Source organism: Opisthocomus hoazin, chromosome 1 (assembly GCF_030867145.1).
Source record: "Opisthocomus hoazin isolate bOpiHoa1 chromosome 1, bOpiHoa1.hap1, whole genome shotgun sequence".
Taxonomy (NCBI): Eukaryota; Metazoa; Chordata; class Aves; order Opisthocomiformes; family Opisthocomidae; genus Opisthocomus; species Opisthocomus hoazin.
The window spans coordinates 25,039,335-25,051,505 of NC_134414.1; the positions used below are offsets into that span (position 1 = coordinate 25,039,335).

The window sequence follows — 12,171 nt, forward strand, 5'->3', positions numbered from 1 at the left end:
ACGGTACGGTCGGAGGCCTCTGAGGGTTGAAACACGCAGCAGCAGCAGCTGCCACGTGCAGCCAGCACATCCTCGGGTACCTGTTCCACAGAGCTGAGCGTGGCAAGGAGGATGCAGTGCAGGGGCTGGATACCCAGGGATAGCCACTGTGGTCATCCTCACCCATCAGCTACAGATGAGTGCAAAGGTTAACTGGTATGGCAGGGGTTAACTGGTTATGATAGGGCTCCTCCGTTTGGCTGCTTTCAGGCAGGTTTCCTCCAAATCACTTTGGGAGCACGCAGCTGTAAAAAGCCTTGCAATTGCTCCGGTGAGGTCTACCAGGAAGCAACCCTGAATACTGCTGGCACTGTTATGAATATTCCTGTCTCCTCCACGGCCATCTGCTCCGAGGGCTGTGCAGCGGCTACGCTGCAAGCCAGCTACCACATTTACTACTATTAGGAGGATAACTCTGACAAGGAAAACTAACTCCTGTGCAGCTCTTGCAGTACAAACTGCAGGCACTTCTTGAATGTAAAATGTTTTTCTGGGTATACTCCAGCTTCATGTTCCTGACTGCGCTAGCCCTAGGGATTCATTCTAGTGCAGAGGTTGCAAATTTGCATTATTAGCTGCAGTAGCTCTTCTGGCTTAGTCTTACTTGAGTATATTTTCAGCTTTATGTCCTGCTTGCACCACCCTACAGATTCACTCTGAGGAAAGCAGACCATCTCTACCCCACACGTTGAACACGGAGCATCGCTTCTCTACTTGGAAAATGTGTGTTTGCTCTCTTGTACTAAATTCAGAGGCATGTCAGATTTAAAAAAGAGGTACAGAGCACATGTATTAGAGAAAATTTGTTATTAATATCAGTCTAAGAATTAATAGGTCAGTAAAATATGAAAGTCATGTCCTAGAACTCAGCTAACCATGGTAGTGACACAGCTGCGTGTACAAATTCCTGCCTGACCTTTTAGGCATGCAGTCAAGCTTACTAGCTTAAGTAAACAGTGAATCTAAATGACAAAACTTACATTTAATGTTTTAAAACTAGTCATTTAGCAACCAATTTTTGTCTTTTTGTTTTTTCTTTATTCAAAATGCATAAAAAGGCCTGATCTAAAAAAAACAACACACAACACAAACAAAAAAATACTGCTGTATTGTCTACTTTGTTGTCCATGAAAGAATCTGAGTGGTGGACTAAAGGATGACAACATTACAAATGCAGAGAGAGACCTAGCAAACTAAGGGTACAAAGAATACTTTGCTAGGTTGCTTAGCACCCTTCCAGGTGCTAACCACAAATACAAGTCCAATACAGGTCAAATGCATCACAGTCCAGGTCAGAAGAGGAAAAGTTCAGAGAAAAGTCTTAAGATGCTTCTTGTCCAAGTGTGGGCCTCCAACAAAATTTGAAAAAAAAAGCAAAAAATCTCCCACATTTTATGGTTCAAACAAGCAAAGTAGTTCTAAAGCATCTTTAAAGACTTCTTCGTAGGTTCTAAGCATCCACCAAAAATCTCGTTGTTGAACAAAAAAATAAATCTCACCCAGTAAACATTCCCTTTGCAAGTTAGTTTCAAAAAGTTTTGTCCCTGAACTGTAATTGATTTTATTAAAGTTACCGAAAGTTTTCTATCTAAACCAAGTGGTAAAAAAATCTAAATAAACTGGACTTCCTTCTCTCATTACTATGGAAATAGTGGTCAGACAAGCAAAGCACTTTTTCCATGTCAAAAGTGGAATGTTTTTTTTTAAAAAAAGGAAGTGGTGCCTTGTGGCATTCGGCACAGAGGAAAACCATAAGAGGACACAAGAAATGTCTGACTGACAGCCTCAGAAGTGCAATTGGGAATACTGCGATATGAAAGACCACTCCAGTTCTCAACTTGTATGGGATGTTTTGTCCACATTAGGTCAGCAGAATGCCCTCAGGTTAAAGCATGTACCTCACAGATGTCCTTGAGATGCTTGATATAGACTCGTTCTGTGTTCATAATTTCCTGTATAACGTTGGTTCTCATCTGATCCTTGTTTTCAGCTATTTTCTGACGATGCTTGCTAATGTCTGCATCTTGTTCTTCATCCTGGATACTGCTACAATTTTCTGGCACTTCTTCCTGATTAACTCGCAGCTGCAGCCAGAACAAACAAAGCAAACTAGAGTAAAGCGGCAAACTTTTACAAGATGTGGTAAAACTATTACAAACTTCTTACTATTAAGAAAGGATTTGCTACAGAAATGTTCCCATTCTTACCTTACAGAGAGGTTTCCACAACAGGATTTATTTCATTGTACGCACTGCATATTCAAATAAAGTGTTGAGATTTCTGTCTGGTTAAATACATGGCTTTCTACTCACAATATCTGGGAGATACCACGTTGCGTTACCTGTGTATTTGTCAGACTTCAGCTTATTTCTGACCTTTACCAACAATTTATGTGTTATTTTGGCCAAACCAGCATATGGGTAAAAATCACAAAATCAGACAACTCAAACGCTTTTAAATAGTTTCCCTCTGCCCCAGTTGCCCATCTGTACAATGTGGATAACAGCACCTCCTTTTTCAACTTCTGTCTGATTGCCCGCGTTGGCTGGAGATCTAGGAAGGGCAAAGGCAGGAAACATCTCTTGCATTTTGTGCAGTACTTCATACAGTGTGGCCCAAGCTTCATTACAGGCTCTCAAGAAGTACTTTAATTTCTACAACACAGTTCAATTTCCTACTATTCGAGAGTTATACTGTCATTAATATTGCCGAGTTCTGACTAGGGAGTTCAGACTGTGAACCAGATTCCTCCACAATGTTGTAATAATAAATGAAACCCTATTTTACCAAGAAATCCCTTCAGCGTAGCTTTCCCCACTCCCTCATGAAAACTGCTGCATCCTGTTCGTATACACTGATTGCTCCTGGCTGAGCTTTCTGCTGCCCTCATTTCTGCTTGAGAAATTCCTTTGGTTACAAAAGGACCACAGAAAGGAAGAAGCCAGAGTAAAAGGTGTCAGAGGAGCTAAGGGACCTTGGGGTGTGAATCTCTATTGCTTTTTTACTTGTGAAGTCATTAGGAGTTACACCACTGATGTTCAGATACAAAGATGCTGAGGATCAGGCCCTTCACTTACATGCAATGCCATGACCATTGCTGTTGCACTCTGCTAGGAAGCTTGCGTGACAATGGTGCAAAGGCAGGAGAGTTACTCACCCTGACAAAGCTAGCTGGAAACCAGGCTTCTTTGTCCTCGTTTCTTCCCCACCACCAGTCTTTGTTGGAAGCTTCTAGAACTCTAATGACATCTCCAGCTTTGAAGCCCAGCTCTTGATCATCCATAGTCACATGGTCCCAGAGAGCTTCTGCATAGACAATGCTGCCATCACTTATCAGCTGAGATGGGAAGAAAATCAGGTTGTGAAGGACAAAAGATAAACAATGAACTGTTTATAAGTCACCAAGAGATCAAAATACTTCACTAGAGTGCCCATGATTACTCCTATTACAGGATAAAACTATGGATTTTCAGAAATCTATGCGTATATTAATCAGCGAGAACAACTCAAGTCCTACTCCAGAGCAGTTACATAGGCTAACGAGTCACACTCCCAGTGAAGTACCAGTCACCTTGCTCTTCCCTCGGCACCTGCTCATGGGCCCTGCCAGAGTCAGGACACCACAGCTGCTGGATCCTTCGCTATGCCCACTACTGCCACTGCACTTTATTAACATGAAACCTCAGACCCGTGCAAAACACCACACCCCACCCCCACCGCCCATCATTACAGCAATGCAAAGGCCAGGACATTACCTCATTAATTGCTAGCTGTTCCCCTCCGGGCTGCAGGTACCTGGGGGTGGCTTGGCAGAGCTCCTCGTAGCTGTAATCTTCCTCACTGCCATTGTCATCCACTAAGGCCGAAGATTCAGTCCCACCATCTGCAGCAACTGAAACAAAGGTGCAACAGCTGTTTGCTTCATCATTTTGATGATTCCCCCCAAAAAAAACAATGCAAGAGGAATCGCTGAGAAGTTGCCTTTGTTGTCACAAATATAACAATAACAGCAGAAGTGGAGGGCAGCAACGCTCTCAGGAAAACTGCTTTTCCACCATTAAATACTTTTTACTCTTCTTTGGGATCTTCTCATTTAGCAGCTGATGAAACTGAGACATTCTCCTTTTTGTGTGCAAAAACCAGAACTACAACCATTATTTATCTATTTTTCACCCAGAGGAAATCTCAAAGGACCCAAATCATAGATTCATAAAATCATAGAATCATAGGTTGGAAAAGACCTCTAAGATCATCAAGACCAACTGTCAGCCCAATACCACCATGCCTACTAAACCATGTCCTGAAGTGCCACATCTACACGTTTTTAAAACACCTCCAGAGATGGGGACTCCACCACCTCCCTGGGCAGCCTGTTCCAATGCCTGACCACTCTTTCAGTAAAGAAATTTTTCCTAATATCCAATCTAAACCTCCCCTTATGCAGCTTGAGGCCACTGCCTCTCCCTGCCATTTCCCACAGGGCAGATGAGAAAGCCCCATGGCCCGCAGGGCCACAGTCAGCCCCGGGCTGGGTGCCCTCACACCGTCACATCATTGTCACATCATCACCACATCCCCTGCAGGGATGGAACGACCCCACACCTCGGTGCCCACCCACCCTCCCGTGTGAGGGGCCAGTAGCCCACGCCGCCGGGGGAGCCGCTCTGGCAGCCCTCAGGTACCTGCGGGGAGGCCCGAGGGGATGGGGAGGCCGACCGAGCACGGAGTAACAGCCTGAGAAACCACCTTGCTGGGAGCTGGCTGGACTGTCACCATGCACCGGTGAATGTGCGGTTACTGCACAGAACTGTACAACCCATCTGGGGGACATGGCTGGGTGGCAGATACTTTTGGTGATCATCTCTGTATCAGCAGACGGAGAGAACCGGGAGTAACATCGACTGACCCACGTCCACACTGCTCAGTGCCAGACCCTTTCAGAGGAGGTTTGCTTTGAAAGCCGGCTGTAAGATCAGGGGATGAGCTAGTAATCGAGAAGCGTTCGTGAACACTGGCCCAGCTCCTGAGTGCACTCTCTGGTCCTCGTTAATTTATCCCTAAGAATTTATTCCTATTACTCCTATGACTCCTGGCTTTACTCCACACACCTACACAACTAGCAGGCACACCGCTCCCTTTCTGTTATTTACCTTACAGGGAGAAACACTTCAGCCTCCTCCTTAAGGGCGCTCACACCATCACTGGCACCTTTGGTCATTTGGGTATTCATTTGCAAGAGAGATCAAAGCTGATTACTGCACAGGTTCACTAAGAATGTTGGAAGATTTTTCTTTCATTTAAAAGTGGAAAAATATGGCGTAGTCTCGATGTAACAGACCACGGCTATTCAACCCAGCATTTTAAACATACACTCACATAAATAGTATAGTCTGCCTAACCAGGGAGGATGCAGAATCCCTATTTAAAAAAAAAAAAGATTCTTTTTTTAACCTACAAACTCATAAATCTGAGCACTGATAAACTTTTAAAATACATCTTGTGAAACTTACTGAAACTGCTTTATTTTAAAAGTCTGCAAATAAATAATTCATTAAATCAATTTTTAGATTATAAAGCAACACAAAAAAAAATTAATCCCAGTGATCCTTTATACATCTCCACTGTATTATCAGTACTGCCTGTTGGTCTGTTCCAGTAACAACGGCACATCAAAACAACCTAATTCATTCGGCTCCAGATGAAAAACGACTGCAATTTTGGGACTGATAACTGTTCATTATTCTGTACTAAATCAACAAGCTTACATTGTCTCCGTAGTTGGGCTCAAGCGAAAATCAGGTCGCTTGCACCCTGCATCTATTACTCCATTGTTTACAGACAGAAATATCAGAGGTAGGGGTGGGCTTTCCCATTCGCACTGACAGGATGCAAAAACTTAAAAGCCAGCCTGGGACCAATTCTGATCTCCCAGCAGCTTTGTCACCAGCATCAGGCTGCAGGCTCCCGTGGCTGACACGGCGCAAGCGTGACCAGGATCAGGCCCCCCGACCACCGCAGTTTATCAGTTCGATCTAAAAACACCATAAAAAATAGCGAGCAAGAGCGAGAGCGTGTTCTACTCACACGTACCCATCTGCAGGCTCTCCAGACTCCAAAATCGGGACATTCCCCCCCTGGCTACCATGCTGCCGCCAGGCTCGACCCCAGGCGAGGGTCTGACCTCGGGCGGGTGATGCCCGGCCCCACAGGGCTCCCAGCGGGTCGCAGAGGGCTCCCAGTGGGTCACGGCGGGATCCCGGTGGGTCACACAGGGCTCCTGGCGGGTCGTGGTGGGATCCCGGTGGGTCGCAGCGCAGCGGGACAGCCCGTTCGCCGCCGCCTTCCGCCGCCGGCTGCACCGCCAGCTCGCTGACATCAGCCAGCGCTGGCTCGCTGACATCACGGGGTGCCCTTAGGGAGGAGGGAGTTCCAGAAAAGAAACGAAAACCTGGCTGCCTGGCCCCAGCCACGCTCAGAGAGCCCGAGCGTCTGGAGCGCAGCAACCGGAGGAGTACATTTGTTTTTCATTACAGCAGCTGAGCGTGATTTCAATCTATATTCAAATGACTGCAGTTCAAAGGGAAAGACGGGAGCCGGGAGTTCCTTGTATTACAACACTGCTTGGAGTATCGGTCTGTCTTTGTTATGTTATACCGGTTAAAATTCCAGCAGAAGTAAACAGTGAAAGTATTTTCTGCATGGCTATTAGAACTTCTCTTGCTTCACAGGCAAACGCTGCATCATTATTTAGGGCAGAAGCAGCTGAAGCGTTCACGCTGCAGCAGACTGCTCCCAGGAAAAAAGGGGAGGACGGAGGCATTTTCTCACTCAAACTTAATTCAGCTGCTCCAGAAAATAGGGAATGAAGCAGGAAAGCACCCAAACAGTCCAGCTTTCACTAGGACTGACCCAGCCAGAGCACAGCCTCATTCATTCCCCGTGGGCCAGCATTTTCCACCCTTCCATCTGCATCATTCTGCGGTGAAGCTGGGCCAGCTCACGCTCTGGAAGCAAAGGCAGGAGCTGCTCCCATCAGCAGAACGCAAAGCCCGCTGCAACCTGTGCCTGTACACGGCACTGCATTTACGGTTTGGAAAGCTCCATGATCCTGACAGCTCGCTCTTTACCTGCAGATGGCTGAGCCTGTCCTGTAGCTGGGGGCTGCCAGCACCAGGGACGCATACACAAAACCCTGGAGGCATTTCTGCACGCAGAGACCTCTCAACACCCACTGAAATCACATGGTTTCCCCCAGCGCTGCCTCAGACCAAGAAGGAAAGGCCAAACATCGCCCTGCAGTATTAGTGCCGTCTTCCTACAAAAATCCAGACTGTGCTGCACTGCACAGGAGACTGATAAGAATTCTCTTCTGAATCCCCAAACTTCCCTATTATTTCTTGCTGCGAGGACACTTGTTGGATAGCACAGGAAGAACAAGCTATTACATGTTATAAGATGTTTATACACAGCCCCACACATTTTTCTCAGCACAAATCATAGAATCATAGAATCATTAAACAAACACCAGCCCAGCAAACAGAAGTGACACTGAGGTGCTGCTGGTCCTGGGACCTGCAAGTGAAGGCTTCACGCTTTTAATCAGCCAGAGCACAAGCTCTCTGCCGTGTCAAACCCCTACCCGCAGGGGAAAACCAGCTGCACTGCCAAAGGAAACGAGATCAAACCCCACACAGCTCTTCTAGAAGACACATTAAAAATGATCTCTGACTAACACTCGTGTTTTGCAGTTTGACTTTTGCAGATGGAGCGGACTGCGTGGGCTTTTGCCAGATGACTGGCCCTGCGCTGCCGTGGGGTGCTGCCAGCACTGGGGGGGAGGTGTCTGTTCCCCCTCCTCTGCACGGGCACAGCCAGCGACTGCGCAGCCACAAACCAGCCACCACACAGCACTCGTCTGGGGGTTCGTTTCCTCGCCGCATCGGCCAAGGAGAGGAGGAGGTGCAGGCGCAGGCTGTCCTTCGCAGGGGCAGTCCACAGCCACCCGCTCCCAACGCACGCCCAGCTGGCTTACCCACTGCGCAGGGCCCTCCCAAAAGGCTGTGGGGAGCACATACTAAAATACCAAAACTAAAAGCTAGTTTACCCGCCTCAGAAAAATCCATTTATAGCTACCCCTCTGGTACCACAGGACCCTCCACCCTGGAGCAGACCGAAGGTCCCTGTCCCCCCCTGCACTCTGACAGTAGCCAGTAGCAGATGCCCAGGGAAGAACATAAAAATAGATGAGGCACATAATGGCATTTTTCTGATGTATTTTCCCAAATTCCAGCTATCTGCAGATCAGGGTCAGATCCCTCCTGGGGCAGAAGTCGTATCTTTGAGTTTAATGAACTGAACTTTTCAAACAACTTTCTGAACTTCTGTAAACTTTTGGGATGTGAAATATGATGTGTAGCAATTAGTTGCACGACTTAATTGTATATGGTGCGAAAACTATCTTTTATTTTGAACTTGCTATCTGATGATTTCATTTGGTGCCCTTTAGTTCTTACATTATTGGAAACTAACTATTATCTGTTCATTTTTCCTGTGCCAGTCAGACTTGTATTTCCCTCTTCCTTTTTTTCCAAGTTGCAGACCCCTAGCCACGTTAATCATTTCTCACACAGAGACACTGTGTAGGTTTTCTTGCCCTTTTGCCTTCCTCTGTATTGTCCCCTGTAAAAAATGCCTTCTGGGGTGGAAAGGAACAGGGAGATGGCCCCCACACACCACACCAGTGGCACAATTGGGCTTTCTGTTTTGTCCTCTTTTCCCTTCCTACAAATTCTTGCCCTTTTATTTACTGTTTTCACTGTTACTATGCACTGAGCCGACACTTTAATTATCTGTTAGGATTGCAATATCTCTTCCTGAATGGCGATATCCAGCTCAAAGTCCATTCTTCTGCAAGCATACCAGGGTCATGTTCCTCCGTGTGCACGGCCTTGCTTTTCTCAACACCAAATTCACCTGCCACCAGTGCAGCGCGCTGTGTCTCCATATTGTGAAATCCTTCTGCAACTGCATTCAAGCCGTTATTCATTTTACTACCGTGAATAATTTAGCACAAAAGCAAGAATCATATTTTCATTCTGTACCTCCCTTCTCACATTATTTGTGAAGACACTGAACATCTGACTCCAGTCATGAACTCTCTCCTTAAGAACACCAATCACTTTCCTCTCTCCATTTCTTAGTGCTTACTCACTTGTTAAAGCGTGGGAGGATCTTCCCTCTTACCCCAGGCCTCTCTGTTAAGAGCCATTTCTGAGAGATCTTGTCAAAGGCCTTTTGGAGATCCAAGTAAATTCTACCTGGTCACATCCACAGTGATATTTTTCAGAAAACCTAACCCATTTGTGGGACACAACTTTTTTCTACATAGGGCACATGGACTTTTCTTCATCATAAAAGTCCACCAGCCTGTTGATGTTACTCTCTGTTATCATTTCTAAGACCAAAGTACATTCTTTATATATTTTATGTACTGTTATATCAGGCTTGCTGGTCTACTGCTCACTGGACCCCTCCTGATACTTCTTTATAAATGGCTATCCCATCACTGCCTTCCTGCTTGTACTGAGGCAATTTTGAGGAACAAATTCCATGCTGAGGCAGTAGCAATTTCGTTCTTAAATCCCTTTAGAAGTCTTGGTTCTGGCAATTTGTTACTATTAGTTTAGTTACTCTAAAACTTTTACTGACACTTTGAGACAGATTCTTATCTAATTTGAGCTCAGGTTTTATTTCTCAGTCCTATAAACTCTTCATGACCTACCAACTCTCTGGTAGTCTACTGGGTTCTCATATTTTTTAAAAAGGACATAATTTTTATATGTTTAGCAAATTGCTTCTGCTTTCCTGTAGCTTTACATCAAAACTGCTAGAGGTTTTTTTCTTTTCTATTTCGATACAATTCATCAATTGGAAGGGTGTCTTTTTTTTTTCTTCTGATATAGATCCTTTTCCCCTGTGTTTAATGACAGAACCCTTTTCTGGTGTTTCCAGATTCTGTTTTGACAGGTGATATGAATTTGTTCTAAGCAGCTAATATACTGTCCTGGAACACCCTCTGTGCTGCCTGCAAGCGTTCAACACCTTTTTCTGCTTCTTTAAATGCCTTTGTTACATAAATGACTTCTCACTTTTACTTCCTTTCCCTTTCTTAAATTAAAACACATACTGTATTGGATTTTTTTACTCTTCTTACCCCTGTAGGGATGTTGGCTCAGAGTGCATTATGGACACAGAGGGCAAGATTCACTATCTGTCTGTATTTGGTCAATGCACTGCACCCTAAATTACCTGTTTCTGCCAGCCAAGGTCACCCATTTTAGCTTAGAAGTCTATAGAATCAGATGAGACACATTCCACCCTTGACGAGTAGCTCTTATGTGTGATTCTGCGTGCACCTCAGGAGTGGCTCAAGAATTGCTTCCCTTTCTGCAGGTCTGCTGATCAGCTACACCAAGGAGTGATTTATGGTACACCTAAAAACGCAGCACTGGGGCCCATTACAATACTTAACCCACACGACAGCAATTTAAGTCTCCTTTTAAGACTGTGCTTGCTGCCCTTCAAACTTCTCTGGTTTCCTTGGTTTCTCACATTTACTATCACTATCCTGGTGATCTCAGGTGGTTCATAATTTAATCCTGTCACTATACTTTTTCCCATTTAGGCAAATCATTCCAGTCCACAGATCCTGTGACACTTGATGAGACAATCAATTTGTTTACCTGATTTGGCTCTAAGTTTTTCTTTAATACGTTAGAGACCTTCTTTCACCAGTACAATCTTTCCTGTTATTCCTATACAGCTTGCACAGTGATGACATGCTGGTTATGCTCCACTGGTTGTCTTCTTTTGACCAAGTTTCTGACACATGCCATCTAGCCTCTTTAAAAATATGTTTATTTCTCCATCTTACTTTTTAAACTTTCACTATTAGTGCCTATTTTTCTAAATCCTCTCTAAACAACATTTACCCAGCTGTTGCTGACTATTTGTTGCTTGAGTTTTGTCAGCTTCTGCCCCATTTGAGGATGCAGCGATCATTGACATCGCCCGTAAAGGATGTGCTGTCCTGTACTGGGTATTATTCCACCTTGTCAGTTTTCCCCTAATTCTTTGTTTAGAAACTACTTCATAATCTCCTGATTTGCATGTCGGCAGCCTGCTTTTGTTTTGGTTTAGATAACAAAGGATCTTTTCATTTTAAATGTTCTTTGGTTCATAAATAATCTAAATCTCCCTCTTTTTAATATAACTTTCTACATGAAGGTGCCTGGAGGTAAAAAGGCCTCTCTGTTTGACACTGAGCATAGTATTGACAGCACTTTGTACAATTTTACCATCAGGCTCATGGTCTTCTAGCTTCTACCCACAGCTTCAATTCTGCCTAGGACTGCCTTGGTGCTTCACCTGATGCACCAGCTGCTCCCAACACACTGCTAGGTCCTGTTTGCATCACCAAGCCCAGATATCTATGCGACCAACAATCCCCTTACCCACCAGAATAGTTTTTATCTTTTCCCATCACTTAAGAGTCCCATCCTTCAAAGGATCACATAGCCATCATCCTCTGGTCCAGATGCCCTTCTGTCCCCAGCAACACTGGGACTGCTTAGCCTGCAGTAGTGAATTTCATGATGCCCCTTCAGGTCCCATCCCTGAGTCTTTCTGCCTCCCTGAGCTTTTCAGGCACTTTGGCCGCACAATACAGCAACCGCCACGGAGCCGCCTGCAACATCAGACATATGCCACCCACCTCCTGGTAATCACAAATATGGCACTCGGTGTAGCAACCTGGGAATTTGAGTTTCCTGCATGTTGTCCTACTTCCATCCTCACACTTTTGGGGTGGGGGAGCAAGGACAGGGCAACAGGAAGATGGTAGCAAGCAGCGAACTGTTTTCACAGAACCACAGAATCACAGAATGGTAAGGGTTGGAAGGGACCTCTGTGGGTCATCTAGTCCAACCCCCCTGCTAGTTCACTTCCATGGCCAATAACTTATTTGGGGTGGGGTTTTTTATTTGATCGGTAATAGGGATGGAGAATCTGAAAGTCTCCTCTCTCCGACAGCCAGTTTGTTTGAACCTCAGGTCCTGAGCTGTGCTCCACGCA

General features: G+C 45.3%; 1 protein-coding gene across 11 annotated transcripts in view; it reads right to left on the bottom strand.

Annotated features, from left to right (window-relative positions):
- Positions 1-12,171, bottom strand: part of SPATA13 (spermatogenesis associated 13) — a 163,141-nt gene that overhangs the window by 14,576 nt on the left and 136,394 nt on the right. For 10 of the 11 annotated variants that reach the window (XM_075419411.1, XM_075419419.1, XM_075419391.1 and 7 more), the window contains 3 exons: positions 3,795-3,931; positions 3,197-3,376; positions 1,938-2,123 (listed from right to left, as the gene is read on the bottom strand). In XM_075419411.1, coding sequence (XP_075275526.1) covers positions 1,938-2,123; positions 3,197-3,376; positions 3,795-3,931 — 503 coding nt within the window. Of the gene's footprint in view, positions 1-1,937; positions 2,124-3,196; positions 3,377-3,794; positions 3,932-6,129; positions 6,333-12,171 lie in introns of those variants that run through there. The other variant, XM_075419475.1, reaches the window with a different exon arrangement.